Genomic DNA, 15,270 nt, shown 5'->3' on the forward strand with positions numbered 1-15,270 from the left:
TTGTATTTGTCTGAGGTTTTTAATATCCACTCTCAGAGTTTCTTGCCCTTGGACATCGAGAACCCCAACACTGTAGTTACTGTTAAGCCAAAAATAAAAATCAGTTAGTTTCTACAGTTTTGATATGCCATGTGAAAGGGGCTATGCAAATTCAAGTTGTATTGTACTTCATTGACAGAGACCCTCAGCAGCCAGGACCAGCAGATCTGCAACAGTTTGGAAGACAAACTGAGGATCTATGCAGAGCTCACAGGCATGAGCATCCCCCAGGAGTCCGTGCCGGAGCCACACTTACTGATCAGACCAGACCCAGAGGATGTGCCTCAGGCTGCCATGCTTTTAACAGCAGCACTCAGAGAGGGTGAGGGGCTTTCAGATCCATTTCAAACCTCCCATTTGTGCCTAAGGGCATGGATCGGGCTGTTTCAACACAGCTGCTTCATTGTCCAGCTCTGAGACGTTCAGGCAGGCTTCAGATCAGCACGTTAGGCTAGCTTTGTTAAGGGTCACAATGTACTGCCAGACCGTGTGTCTGTGTTTATCTGTGTTGGTTGAATGACTTCACGTCTGTATCGGTTCTCAACAATATCTGTTGCCATAAGCAGTGTTGCAGTCAGAGTCTTACTTGATTTGGAAGAATGGAACTTATACAGTACCTTTTATGAGTTTGATCTCACAAGCGTAGCTCAGCAGTATACACTGCATGAGTTTGATCTCACAAGCGGGGCTCAGCAGTATACAATGCATGAGTTTGATCTTACAAGCGTAGCTCAGCAGTATACACTGCATGAGTTTGATCTCACAAGCGGGGCTCAGCAGTATACAATGCATGAGTTTGATCTTACAAGCGGGGCTTTGCAGTATACAGTGCATGAGTTTGATCTCACAAGTGTGGCTCTGCAGTATACAGTGCATGAGTTTGATCTCACAAGTGTGGCTCTGCAGTATACAGTGCATGAGTTTGATCTCACAAGTGTGGCTCTGCAGTATACACTGCATGAGTTTGATCTCACAAGAGGGGCTCTGCAGTATACAGTGCATGAGTTTGATCTCACAAGTGTGGCTCTGCAGTATACACTGCATGAGTTTGATCTCACAAGCGCAGTTCAGCAGTATACAGTGCATGAGTTTGATCTCTTGGATATAAATCCCATATTGCACATTAATGACAGCTTGTCACTCTGCAATCTAAATCTAAGCTCATTGTTTTTAATGGAGATTTCTCACCACTAAATGTGTGCTTTTTTTCAGCTGAAAAACTCACTGCTACTCTGACATCACAGCCCTGTGGTTCTAGTAGCCAATCACAGGAGAGTCTTGGTGAGCCCAGTTCACCAATGAAACTCAAAGCCTTTGGAAGTTTCAGTAGTATTCCTGAATCTCCAACTGAGTGTAAGTGCAAAAGGGGTGATTTATTTATTTATTTATTTATTTTTATTTCACAATACTGCTAATAAAGTACAAATGCATTCATTACAAACCAGCAACTGTTAAGATTCAAGCAGCCTTAATAACAGCACACAGGAGTGAAAATAATATCAATAAATCAGATACTGCAGTGTCCAGATGTTAGCATGATGCTGACCTGATTTATAATGAATCTTAATGTCAAACAACACCAGCTTTATTTCACTACAGCAGCACTGGTGTGTGAAGTGTTCGTGAATCTGTTTTGCATGAACATACTGTAGATCACGTGCAACTGTATGAAATCTGAACATTCTTAAAACAATGTGTTTTGTAAAATATGGTCAGGTCACCATAATAAAATCTGGCATACTACTAGACTATCTGAATGTTGCGAGTATAGCCGTTATGTGCATAATTTATCTGTACTGAAAATACTTTTTTTTCCTTTTAAGCTGATTACTTGAACACACAGAGTTCTAGTTCTGTATCCCTGTCATCAGACTCTGAAATAAGGGAAGGGGAATGGTCTGGAGCTTATTCGTACATCTTACAATCCCTCAGCGAATTGAAGAGAATTGACTCCAACAATACCAGCATCAAGGTAAAGTTTTGTATTCGATTTGGATTAGAAATGACAAGAGTTAGGATTGTAAGGACCGAGGATAGTGAAATATCATGTAGTGTAAACCCTCAATTGCACTCTTGTTTAGGATTTTGCTATGATGATCTTGAAGAAGGGAGTTTAGCCTCTGCCAGCCTTCTTTCTCAATTAACTTTTGCTATTGTCATGCTGAGGGCCTTTACTATGAAGTTTTAATGTGTCAGCCCAGATCATTAAACATTGCAAACGTAACCTCCCCAGAGGGAACCTGTTCCTCACACAGCTAACAGCGTTTCTCATTATTTCCAGTGCAGAGCTTCGAAATGCTTCTCTTGATATACATCATACTAAACAATGTCTACAGAGAGCATATGCATAAACCCACTGCTATTTCCACTTACTGTAGTTCTTTTTTTATGTACAGAAATACAAAGCAAACCATATAGACTATAATCCTTACAAACATGTTTTAATGAGGACCCCCATCATACTGAGTCAGCATCTGAAGACGGTGAAGACATTACTTTTATTGATAAGACTGCAAATTGTTATAGCCCTTTGCTTCAGTTAACATCACAAAGTGGATCAATATTGCCATGTTGTTCAGCACTTACTTCGAAGCCTGCCTTCTCCAGTGTTCAGCAATGGTATTTATAGCTGCTTCTAATGATGAATGATATCAATTAACACATAATGGTTAATCCAATTAGCACTCCTGCCAACTGCAAAAACAGTTCTGCAGCTGTGTGTTTTCAGATTAGCTTTTAACTATGAAACACTGAGGTTTAGATGTGTTTCTGGGTTTTTATGATGAGAAACATTTCTCTGTGTCTTTACTGAAAGACTAGTCTAAACGTTTGTCAGTGAATTGAATTCGTTTCTTTTAGTATTTCTGAATGATGGCATTACGTGTTTAAAATGTATGGATTGGTATTTCTGTCAAAAAAGGGTTAAAAATACTATAAATACAAACAGAGGTACTGCTGTGTGGTTCTGCGTGACGTAATAGAGTACTTCAATCATTGTAATGCTGGTGATAGATCAGCTTTTATGTGATTTGAATTGGTTATTTTAAATGCAGTACATGCGAGTGAATTAAATTGAATGAACGTATTTTATATTAAAAAAAAAAACAGTCAGTGTTCTCAGTAAATATAAAAAGTGTATATATTTGAGAAAGTTGCAATAATGTTGTTTAGCACTTGACCACTTCACCTAGCAACAGCTTTCCTGCAGTGTCTTAACCAGCCACAAGGGGGCTGACAACACACATGATAGACAAGCAAGTGAAAAGAAAACAAAACAGCAGGTAGTGTCTTAGTTGCTGTTGCTGTAATTTTAAAGTTATATTGATGTATCATTAATAGCCTACTGTATGTGTGTGAGGACACAATTTACTTTGTAACAAAAAAAAAATTGAAGTTAAAATAATGAAATGGAAACTTCTCTTTTTCAGAACGTCTCTCGCACTGAAGTAAGGGTCATTCATAGTTCAGCATGGTTTTATTCAATAGTTCTTGAACGTGTTTGCAGGTGGTTTAAACACTTTTTTTTTTTCAGGTGGCTCAGAGTGTGCAGAGCTTGACACAACTCCTGTACAGCTTGCAGGTGAGACTCCATTAATCATCTAGCAAAGCAAAGCTCGCTGAAGCTGCATAAAGAACTTCTTCACAAGCTTGTTTTGTATTGGCTTCTGTGGTTATATTGGGCTAGAAAGGGGGGTGTTCTGTCTTCATGCAAATAAACAGCCGATCCCTGTTAACTGACATGTTTTAACGAAACAAACTGGAACATTGTTATAAAGAGATATTTAATTACACATTTCACCAGGTGTTTACTGTAGCCAGGTGCTGCGTGTAATTAAATGAAACAGTGTTTAAACATCTGACTGTCCTATTGAGCAAGAATAGTGTACTGTTAGTAAAATCATCAATATGTTTGAACTGTAATAATAAGCATTTAATCTGCTTTGAAAAGCCTTCGATCTCATCAAGAATCTCATCTAATCTTTTATTTGTCATGAAATATGTTTCAATCAGCAAAGTCAACTCCCTTAGAAACCTGAATGTTTCTATATGTACTTTCTTTATGTAACAGTTAACAGTATGTTTTACAATACACATAATAAACTACACAGTGTTTGCTGAGTCAAGAGTAATCCCTGGGATGGAAATAAGACTCCTACTGCACAGCAGTTATTATTATTATTATTTGTTTATTTAACAGATGCCTTTATCCAAGGCGACTTACAGAGACTAGCGTGTGTGAACTATGCATCAGCTGCAGAGTCACTTACAATTACATCTCACCCGAAAGACGGAGCACAAGGAGGTTAAGTGACTTGCTCAGGGTCACACTATGAGTCAGTGGCTGAGGTGGGATTTGAACCGGGGAACTCCTGGTTACAAGCCCTTTTCTTTAACCACTGGACCACACAGCCTCCTATAAGTTTCCCACACTTCATTAGATACAGTGTATAGATAACAATCTCAGGTGTGTGTTATTAAACGTATACTAAAACCAGGAATGGATCAAACTGCTATGCAATGGGAAATGTATTTCCATCCCTAAATCCTCCTTATCAAATCTGTGGTCTTGCAATAGTGGAACAAAATCAGCTGTGCTTCCTATAGAACACATGTGTGTTGTTTCCTGTAGACCACTTCAAATGAAGGTTGTTTTTTGGCATTATATATATCAGAATGCAATGATGATGATTAAATCGAATCCTGCTGACTTTGGTTCTTTACCATCACCTGCTGTAACTCAAGACAACGTTCAGGAAACTATTGAAGAAGTCAGTTTGAAAGTTGCCTCGTATTATATCCGGTACCAATATACATGGCCACACAAAGCACAATTTTGGATCAGTCAGATAATTCCCCAGGTTCCCTTTTCCTTGTTTTCAGGCGGCCGTGACGATTCAGGACAGCTGCTTCGAGGTCCAGAAGCTGCTCCTCCTGGAGAGCGAGCGTATGCCCCGCCTCCCCGGTTCCCGCGGCAACCTCCTCCAGGAGCAGGAGAAGCAGCGCAATGTGGAAAAGCAGCGTGAGGAGCTGGCCGGCGTGCAGCGGCTGAAGAGCCAGATGAGACTGGAGCAGCAGCGCTGGGAGCGCGAGTGCGACCACCGGCAGCGCCAGCAGAGGGAGCAGGAGAGCCGGCTGGAGCAGCGAGAGCGAGAGTGCCACCTGCAAGCCGAGCGGCTGCAGCACGAGCGCGAGGAGCTCGAGAGCCAGCTGCAGGAATACCAGCACAACCTGGAGCGGCTGCGCGAGGGCCAGAGGCTGGTGGAGAAGGAGAGGGAGAAGCTGGACAGCTGGAAGCACGGCCGTCAGAGCAGCCTGCCTGTGATGTTTCCAGTGGACAGCAAGCAGGTGCTTAGGAGCTTTCCACTGTACAAAATTCAGCTTCCACTTTCCAGTTTGCTGGACTTACAGTGTTTGGCCACTAGATGGGCCATTTTACAATGTATTGAAGCACCTTGATGATGTAAGAAATATACTGCCTTATTGTGAAACTAGAAAGAAGCCGTACCGTGGTTAAGGGTAATCCGGGCTGTCCAATACACACAGTATTAATTCAACTAAATCTTTTATGTGCAGTTCACAGTTTGACAGAAACAGATACATATTTGGCTGGTCAAAGAAATCATATGTTTAAAATATTCAAGTAATACTAATTTTACACACTTTTTGCATGAGGATTGACATACAAAAAAAGCCCACAAAAATGTGAAAAGCCTTCTTCCATGATCAGCACTATAAATCGCTGCTCTTTTTAACTACACTCCTCAGTGTGGCACTGTGGATGGGTCTCTATTCATTTAAAGTATGTTGTGACAGGACCACCTCAGTGGAGGTGACCCAGTGTGAACAGGAGCTGGGCGGGTCAGGGCCATTCACTGTTTCTAACTGAAGGTGGAAATGAGATAGCATTGTACAGGGTGATACACTACACCACATAGCATCTGAATGCAGAGCCACGCTCATCTAAAGACAGCCCACTGGATTCAGACAAGGAACGGGGCATTATCACTCTGATACAGGGACGCAATGTCTGGGATTTTGGAGCCTTAAATCAAAGCAATAGATCCACTGTCTGTATTGTATCTTTAAAGGAATTCCGAGTTGACTGTCCCACTATCTGTTTAGAATTCTTATCTTTAGCTAATCTGTCAACTGGTCATTATTGCCAGTGACAGCTCTGCAGAGCAGCATCAGATAAAGCCTCTTCCCTGGGAAGTGTACTGCATCTGTAAGCAGCTGTTTCCGTAGATCAGCAGTCTTATCACAGAGGGTGGACAGGTAACACAAATAGAAGCTTGCACAGATAACCACCATGGACGCTGCTGAGATGTTCAATAGGGTTTCATGTTTTAGTTAAAATGTAACTTACTATGACTAAATGAACTAATTAAGTATTCGTTATATATGGAAAAAAGTCACAAATGATATATACCCTGTTATGTGGTCTGGTGCGTGAAGTTATTTTTCCTAGATTGTCCTAGCAGTCTCCCCATTTTGAGTGTAGTTTAGTTTTTATTTTATTTTCTTTTGACCATGCCATGAAAGAGTGAATTGTTTGGTAACCATTTATAAAACACTTGTCTTCCATAGAAAGATTGGAAGAAGGCTTGCATGTAATAATCTCAAAGCACATACCTCACACTGCAAGCATCAACAGTCGTACAACAAAAAAGCACATTATATCTTCAGCATTAAAACTACTTTCTGCATTATTTTCAGTTTGTAACCTTATTTGACTTGTATGGTATTTCAGAAGCATTCTTTGCCTAATAATAGTTTCTTGAGAATATTTAGCATATGGACAGAATTCTTTTTTAATGGTGGACAGTTCCTATGATCTGATAACCAAATCAGTACATTTCTTATATATAACCATCAACACAGACAATTTTGCTTTCAATTTACGTAAGTGTACTTGTTCAATAAAACTGCTTCTGGTATACAGAGGTCAAGGTTGAACGAGGCGCACTGTCACATTCATGTTGAAACGTAGCTGCAGTTTACTTCAGTATCCAGTGCAGTGTTGCTAGGGATGGGAATTTCGAATAGTTTCGTATTCGAATACCCAAAATAAAGAATAAAAGGCAAATACGTATGTTTACTACAGCAGACAGCATAAAAAGTGTAATCGGCTAAAGTTTAAGTTCACTCTTCAGAGGAGCCGGCCGGTTCACGAAGTGTACAAACAATGTCCAAGACGAGATTTATTTGTAATGTTTACAGTAAAATGGTACATTTGTTTATGTTATTGATTGATGGCACTGGTGAGCTTGTGTATCATCAACAGGAAGTGCAGTTTGTTTTGTCAGCATTGTCGATGATGTAATAGTAATATGTAGCCAGGTTAAATTAGGTTAAAGAAAAGACCAGGAGAGTCTCAGACCTCAAAGACTGAATTTGCAAAGTTGAGATCTATTTGGGAAACCCAGACTAAATACTGTAGGTGTCAGTTCTCTGTTAGTTGAGGTGTCATCATTCCAATTTGACTCTCTTATTGTTGCTTTGACCAGGTGACCAGTCACTGCCGCTCAGGAAGCTTTGAAGGGGACGGTTCTGTTTTTGTGAATGAGGCTGCCTTGCAGATGTCCCTTAACAACCACCACCGCTCCAGTTCCTTTGTGTACCCGGACACCCCCACTGCGCACAACAGTTTAAACTCTCTGATTGCACGGACTAGCGAGAACCAGACCAATCAGAGGACTGACTTTCCGTACCATCCACTGGCCTCCACCAATCAGAACTGGAGACCGCACAGCACCCAGCAGCAGATTCCAGCCGCTGTTGCCTGGGGACACAGAGACAGAGCCAACAACGGTAAACAATCTTTAAAAAATTATATTTCAACTGATTTCATAAAAATACCCAGCAAAGGATTACATATTGGTTTCTCAAACCTAAAGCCTGTCATGCCAAAACATTTGGTGATCCATGGAAATCCCTTGGGTGTTCTTGCTGTCATACACTGCACTCTATATTGATGTAGAATGTTGTCTCACTGACACTCCTTCTTTTGTCAGAGAAGCTGATGAGATTTAGCTTGTAGTCAGTGAGATGACCGTTTCACAAACATGATAGATAACCATCCTACTACACCAGGGGTCTCCAACCTGGGTCCTGGAGAGCTAAAGGGTCTTCTGGTTTTCGTTTCAACCGATTTCTCAGTTATTTAATTGAACCAATTACTGGCTTAATTAGTCAAGATTAACATGTGTTCAAGATCTTTAGCCATTGATGATGTAAAGACACCTATAAAACCCAGGACCAGGGTTGGAGACCCCTGTGCTCCATATATAGACACATGTACGCTGCGGGAATGAGACTATGACAAGTGCCTGTTTACTGTAGTACGGATTACAGTGGGTCCTTTTTGTGGGTACGTGACTTTCAGCACTCAATGCACTGATGTCAGTTCTTCAAAGAATAATGTCAACCAGCCGAATGTGATCATGCCAGTTAGGTAAAGCTATGTACATATAAATATGTATGTAATATATATATGACATGTTTTAAGGATGTTGTTGGAGCTCCTTGCACAGGCTGTATAACGTTAGGCACATTAAGTGTTGTGTTTGTTTCTTTGTTTAACACCGCTGAAAGAAGAACGACCAGCATGAGTTTGAGAGCACCACTGCTCTTAAAAACAACATGAACACAAGGTGCAATTTCTGCACACGGTAGCATGTAACAATCTGTATTGTATAATCAAAACATACATGCAGCTCCCAGCTGTGGTGCTTTAAGAAGTGATCCTGCAAGGGTTTGTTTCTTTTGGAGGGTTCATGACGTTGTCCAGTGGAGCACTCATGTTTTGCTCTTTGCACATCACAAAGGTTTACACAGAAGTGATATTTCTGGGTATCACTGCTGACATGCAGGTCTGCCTAGATTCCTCGGAGATGAACTTCCCCCACTTCATTGTGAGAACCCATGAATGCTCTTTAAAAAAAACAACCCAGTATAAACCTCGCAAACTGTTATTACAATAGAACCATTACGACGGGAAGGACTTCAAATAAAACAGAAGCCACTGTTTTGTATCCTAGTTTTCCAAGTACTGTATAACACGCATGGGGGAGAGTTCCTGAAGGATATCACAGTAAACTGTTCTTTCTTTTCAAATATACAATGATGGAATAGAAACACAGTGATGGTTACTAAGAAATTGTGATCTCTTTAAGCGTAGGTATTTATCTCTATTTATCTTCTCGTGCTCTGGACACAGATCACAAAGAAAACAAGCTGACGTTTATTGTTGAGTTCTTGCTGCAGATTACACAGTCCGCTGCCTAGTTTACAAAAAGATTGGCATAGGGCTTTGTTAGTTTAGAAAAAATACAAAAAAATACAAAAATACATATCGCATGATTGTTACAGCTAATGGCATTTTCCTTTTTGCTGTGATTAATCTACCTCCTTTAGCACTGGCCTCCTCCAGGCCTCAATTAAAGTTGCACTTTTGTTTACTAAGATGGCAGACCTGTTTCCATGGTAATTGTGTTCATTGCTTGTGAACGGGACACATTGAGGGAGGCCTTAGAGCAAGTTCCCACAACGCCTAAGATTGGCACGGAAAGCGCAAGGCATGCATCAGAGTTTGTTTGATCTCTTTATGACAGGTGGATAAACCCAAAGCTACTGTACCTGAAGTGTTTTATTTTACCACTTATATTCATACGTTTCCTTCTCCTTCATTCTGGATTTATAAACGTCCTTGTATTCTGTTAAGAAGGCCTTATCCGTCTTAATTGTTTCTCTCGCTTTGTAAATACAGTTTAAACATGTATATTCAGGGCATCACTGTGACAAAATGCAGGTTGTCCCGTTAACTGGAAGAAAATGTGCAGGTGGTTTTTGAAGGCAAAACAAAAAGGAGACAAAAACTATTGAGTGACATGCCAATCTGCCTGGCTTATACTGCTCATTCATCATCAGGAGGGTTTGGTTGGGAAATGTATTTAACTTCTCAGTTTAGAATTGTCATAGTGTTGCTGTCACGTATCGAAACTTGACTGGACAGACAACATTGAGATAATTACTAAACCTGGCAAACAAAGTGGTCTGTTATTAATCATTTTGAGTGACCCATTCCTGGACACTTACAAGGAAACAAGTCATGCTCGAATCAATGGCCAGAGATTAAAAAGGCCCCTGTTTTAGCACTCACCCAGAATCAGTGACATTTGTTACAATAACACATCATGAGCCGGCCGCTTTGAGGAGCCAGGGGTCTGGTTGGCTTAACTTGTACAAATAACTGATAATTTTGAGTGGTGGAAAGATCTTGATAAGTTGTAACAGTGCTGGCAGTGTGATTGGGTTGACTCATTGCTGTCTGCTACATGGGAATCTCTGAGAACTCTCTCTGGCTGGTACCTGCTGTAATTAATGCCAGCCCTTTAAAAACACAGAAGACAAGCAGCCTTTATTAACTTTTGTAAGCTTGTACTTTGTGCTCAAAGTTAATATCGGTTATATTTTGGAAATCAAGTACTGCTGTTTGCACTGCAGTGGCATTTAGACATTACAGTAGTGAAATGGTACCAGTCCACCCCCACTTACAATGGTACCAGTCCACCCCCACTTTGTTTGTGTACATTTATTAAACTGCACCTGGGTCTTTTTTAATGGCAATCTATTCAACGTTCTTTAGATTTAGGTTATTGTGAGCTACTTGTACGGCATTGCCATCAGGGATCGTTTGGTACTTTCCACCTGTTTGTGGATCATGACAGTACATTGCTGTACTTTGTAGAGATGAAGGACATTGCTATTATTATTATTTTTCATGTACATTATAGAAACTCCAGCAGTTTCACTTCCAATAGGATGGCAGCCAGGAGGGCAGTGTGCTTGTGACACCACTGAGTATACAGTCTGTTACAGTCTCTAATTTCTTCACTGGGATTGGAAATCCATGTCTCCAGAGTGGCATGCTGTATAATGATGACTTTTGAGATCCTCATGAACCATCAGGATACCAGTGCCAATTAAAAGCCCTCTACCACAGTCAGCGTGATCCGCGGTCTTGTCCATTGTGACTGAAACTGATTTGCAGCTTCTATAAACACATAGTACAGGTCAGACGAACCATATGCATTGATAATGAACCTGTCCATTTACACAACAGTGCTACATTTAGCAACAGTTTCCCATTTTAGAAACTACACTTTTGTGTGTATTTTTATTTCAATTACATGTAATTTCTTATGCGGAACAGCATGGATTGTACTGTTATTGAAAACAGGGGGAAAAAAAGCTAACATTGCTTTGACAAAATATGCATGTACCAACTAACTATGTGAAATTGAGCCAACAAAAACATGGCTTCAATTACCAGAGAGGTGCAGGGGTTTAGGTCATATAACATTGAATTGAAACAGGAAAAGCTGTTTATAATGATTTCTTAAAAAGGGAAGCTGCCGATAGCACGGGTATGATTAGTCCTTTCTCAGCTAGTTGGGCACCTGCTTTGCTGAAACATTGCACTCGGGGGAGGTGATAATTAATATGTAATAGCAGCCAGGCTTCATGGTGGGATCGCTTCTTTTCTCAAAGTATGACATGGAGATGTGAGTTTTGATGCTGCTTGGAGAACAGTGCTGTAAACAGATACAAACACAGAGTCGACTATCAAGTTAGACTAGGGTGTGCTCCTGAGGGAATCTGGCTTCCCTTTTTAAGCACATTAAAGTAATGTGGGCTGTGAGTAAGATGTTATCTTTACACGTATAGGACCATAGAGATCACCGTTACAATTATGTTTGTAATAACTAATGCTGTTTTGACAGTGATTTTTTTTTTTTTTCAGAAACCAACACACACTGTTCTAACACGGACAAAGCTTCTGTTGGGCAAGGCCAAAGTGCATCAAGCCCATATCAAGGATATTCCCAGTCCCTGCCACTGCATCTCCTGATTGAGCCCCAGAACTATATCTCCCTGCAGCCTGAGAATGGACAGGACGGGAGTGAAGAGAACATTGTCTACCTCTGAGTGCCTCTGCAATAGAGCAGCGCTGCCCAGAGGAAAACAACCGGAAGCATTTCCACATGTGCTCTGTCTTATGGAAGTCTCTGGTCATTGTGTAAAAAGTATACACGTAGAACCTGTTTATGTACATATATAAATATAGCATATATATATATGTGTGTGTGTGTTGTAAACACCTGTTATTAGTACTTAAACTGTAAAACAGCACGTGAATAAGTAACTAAATGTTTTTTGTTATAATAAACTTTATTGCTTCAGTGAGCAAGTGGAAGATCAGTGGGTGCCTTAACAGCTGTGCAACACTTTGTCTAGTAAACCTGTTTTTTATTTTTTAATTAAAAAAAAAAAAAGATAACTATCACGCCTTCATATTCAAAACACCTACTTAAACTTATTCAATTGCACATGATGTCTTTCGTTCTGTTCACCAGGCAACGTGAATCTCTTGCAGTCCTTCCTGTATGTCAGTGTTTGATATCGCTAATAGCTCCAGTTGTGTTCCTCAGTGTAATGTTGTTGAAGCTGACACCCTGGGATCCTTCAAGAAGCTGCTTGATGAGATTCTGGGATCAATAAGCTACTAACAACCAAACGAGCAAGATGGGCTGAATGGGCTCCTCTCGTTTGTAAACTTTCTTATGTTCTTATGTTCTTATGTCTCTCACTCTAAACCCCTTTCTTACTCTACTATCACTTCTGTGTCATGCTTTTCAAATAGCCTGCCTATTTTGCCAAGCGTCACTTTTTCAGTTGCCATTACCACTAAGCTTTTGATTCTGCCCTTAAGTTCACTCCGTTCAATCAGGTTGCTTGATCTCCCTCCCATACTAACTATTTATTGTGGTTGTTACAAATGATCAAACCAACCTGTACCTGGAAGTGGCTGGAGAAAAGCAGCACATTACATACCAGACCATTATACCAGTCCCATTTATACGATTTATGGAAGCGAAGGAATACACTAATCTCTGCTGTTCAGCTTTGTTTGCACTAAAGTGTAATTCCTGTGTATGTACAGTAGCAGTACTGTAAATGGTGGTGTTTTCAGTACAGAGTGTTTTTTGTAATGCAGTTTTTGCCATATGCTTTGTTGAACCCATTCCCATTTCTTCTGATTCCAGACAGAGCAGTTAAACTGCAGTGATTCGGCCACAATTAACAGCAGGCTGCAACTCAGATTCACAGTGACTCACAATTGCAGTTTAAACAGTTGCTTTGCACTACAGTTCCCTACACATTTTAATCTACTTATGTACTGCAGCATTTTGTCATGTGTGCTAGCTTGTTTTTGTCTGCTTATGTATTTACTGCCAATCCTGAATTCCTCTGATCATGTAGCTCTGTAAAGCACCCCCAAAGATAGCCCTTGTTTTTTTCCTGCAAAGGGAGAGGGTAAAACAAGTCTGTTCTCTTGTTGTTCCTTTATCTATCTTAATTCCTGCTACACAAACAAACAAACAAATGTAAATACCGTAATTGTTAGTATATATTGTGCACTTTTCTGGGGCTTGTATAAATCCTCAATTGCAGGAATAGTACAAATGTGCACTATACGGAGCCATCACAAGTGATTGTGTGTTATACAGCACTGTACAATAAGCAGAGAAGTTGTTTCATGACATGTAAATGCTATACGCAGGTGCTTGCGATTTACCAAATTGTACGGTATTCATGTCTCCTTTTTGTGGCTAAAGCAATATGCAAATCTACTCCTGTGCTTCGTTGTTCTACAAGCTTGGTCAGTGGTGTGCAGAACAACAAAGTAAACAAATGACTGGGTAGCTTCTGCTCCGAAATCTGAAATGTTCCTTGTGTTTCTTGAAATGCACTAGGTCTGTTACGAACAGTATCATTTTCTGTATTTATTACTGTGTGCACTTTGCTTTGTATATTTGTGGAATATCTGAAATGTACCAGTTTAATTGTTTTTGTATCCGGTGTCTTGGCGTCTTGACATCTCTGTTGAGTAAATGCATGCTAGTTTTCCTGTAAGTCTCTCAACAACAACAAAAAAAACGCCCATCCCTTGCATTCACATGTGCCTTATTGTGTCTAGATTGTAATCCATTGACTTTTTGCCATGTTCTACCAGCAGTGTAAATTGGCCACACTTAGTTATCCACTTTTTCTGTAACATCATACAGTACAGTATATAAACCCTGTGTAAACTGAGATTTCTATTGTTTTGTTCATACACTTTCAATCAGAACAGCAACTCAAATAAAACCCGGTTTTATCACGTTAAGCTATTACATTTTGGAACATTCTGTATTCGTGTAACACCCAGGAATAAAGCAGCATGATGACGAATGATCTCTCAGTCGGATGTGCAGGTAGTTCATGTGAATTACTCATGGGTTTTCTGGGTTTTCTGGGACACTCAAATGCAAATACATAAAGGTCCTGCTTGCTGACATTGCCACGGCAACTGGCTGGGAAGGCAAGTTTAATAAAATCTGAACAGACGTTGAAGTGTGTGCCATGTGTACTTTGTGTCTGTAATGAAGGTGTTTCAAGCGTCTCGACACGCAGCCCAGCCTTTCAGCTTGGGCACGGCAGACAGGGAACCCCTTTGTAAATGGCAGCATTCATGGCTTTATGAAAACGGAGTTGTGGAGCGTGCAGCAGCTTATCTCTTCAAGGGAAGAATTCTTTGTCTCATTTTAGAATTCCATTCAAGCTGCTTTGTATTTCATATGTGATTAAACACATTTGTATTGGGTTTGTTTTCTGTGCTCTAGGATAATCTTTTTTAGTTTTTTTTTTTTTTTACTTTATTGTACTTTAAAATGACTGTATGAAGGTGAAGCTTTGCTCTTTCATGTATGTGAAAGTCACATCTTTACCTTCCTCCCATACACATACCACCCACACACACACACACACACACACAGTCAAAATATTTACTCCGCAAGCACGCTTGGATAGGAAATGGACACTATTTGAATAATTTGAATCTTGTTAAAAGCTGTATGTTTTATTGTGGCAGAAAGATTAATGTTGCAGTAGGCAGCATAACCCTCTGTGTGAGTTCATGTTGTTCTTCCTGGTTTCTAGGTGTCATGAATTTGAGATGTAGAGCAGATGTGTAGATATAAAACCTGAAGGCTGTCCACAGAACTGAGTGCTGTGCAATGCTCTCTTCACATCACCGGTTTGCCTGTAGTTTTGGAATGTCCTTCATAAATTACTTTTATATCTAATCTACTTTTATATCTAATCCAATATGCTGCTGTAAGAGAA

At 40.2% G+C, this 15,270-nt stretch overlaps 1 protein-coding gene across 7 annotated transcripts in view; it reads left to right on the forward strand.

Annotated features, from left to right (window-relative positions):
- LOC117403843 (rho guanine nucleotide exchange factor 28-like) overlaps positions 1–14,499 on the forward strand; it is a 104,909-nt gene extending 90,410 nt beyond the window's left edge. For 6 of the 7 annotated variants that reach the window (XM_058991053.1, XM_058991123.1, XM_058991278.1 and 3 more), the window contains 8 exons: positions 179–361; positions 1,252–1,392; positions 1,863–2,011; positions 3,468–3,485; positions 3,572–3,619; positions 4,921–5,385; positions 7,548–7,851; positions 11,846–14,499. In XM_058991053.1, the coding sequence (XP_058847036.1) occupies positions 179–361; positions 1,252–1,392; positions 1,863–2,011; positions 3,468–3,485; positions 3,572–3,619; positions 4,921–5,385; positions 7,548–7,851; positions 11,846–12,030 (1,493 nt within the window). In that variant the 3' untranslated portion in view covers positions 12,031–14,499. The remainder of the gene's footprint in view (positions 1–178; positions 362–1,251; positions 1,393–1,862; positions 2,012–3,467; positions 3,486–3,571; positions 3,620–4,920; positions 5,386–7,547; positions 7,852–11,845) is intronic. The other variant, XM_058991188.1, reaches the window with a different exon arrangement.
- Positions 14,500–15,270: the final 771 nt, after the last annotated feature.

The sequence above is a fragment of the Acipenser ruthenus genome, chromosome 1 (assembly GCF_902713425.1).
Source record: "Acipenser ruthenus chromosome 1, fAciRut3.2 maternal haplotype, whole genome shotgun sequence".
NCBI lineage: Eukaryota > Metazoa > Chordata > Actinopteri > Acipenseriformes > Acipenseridae > Acipenser > Acipenser ruthenus.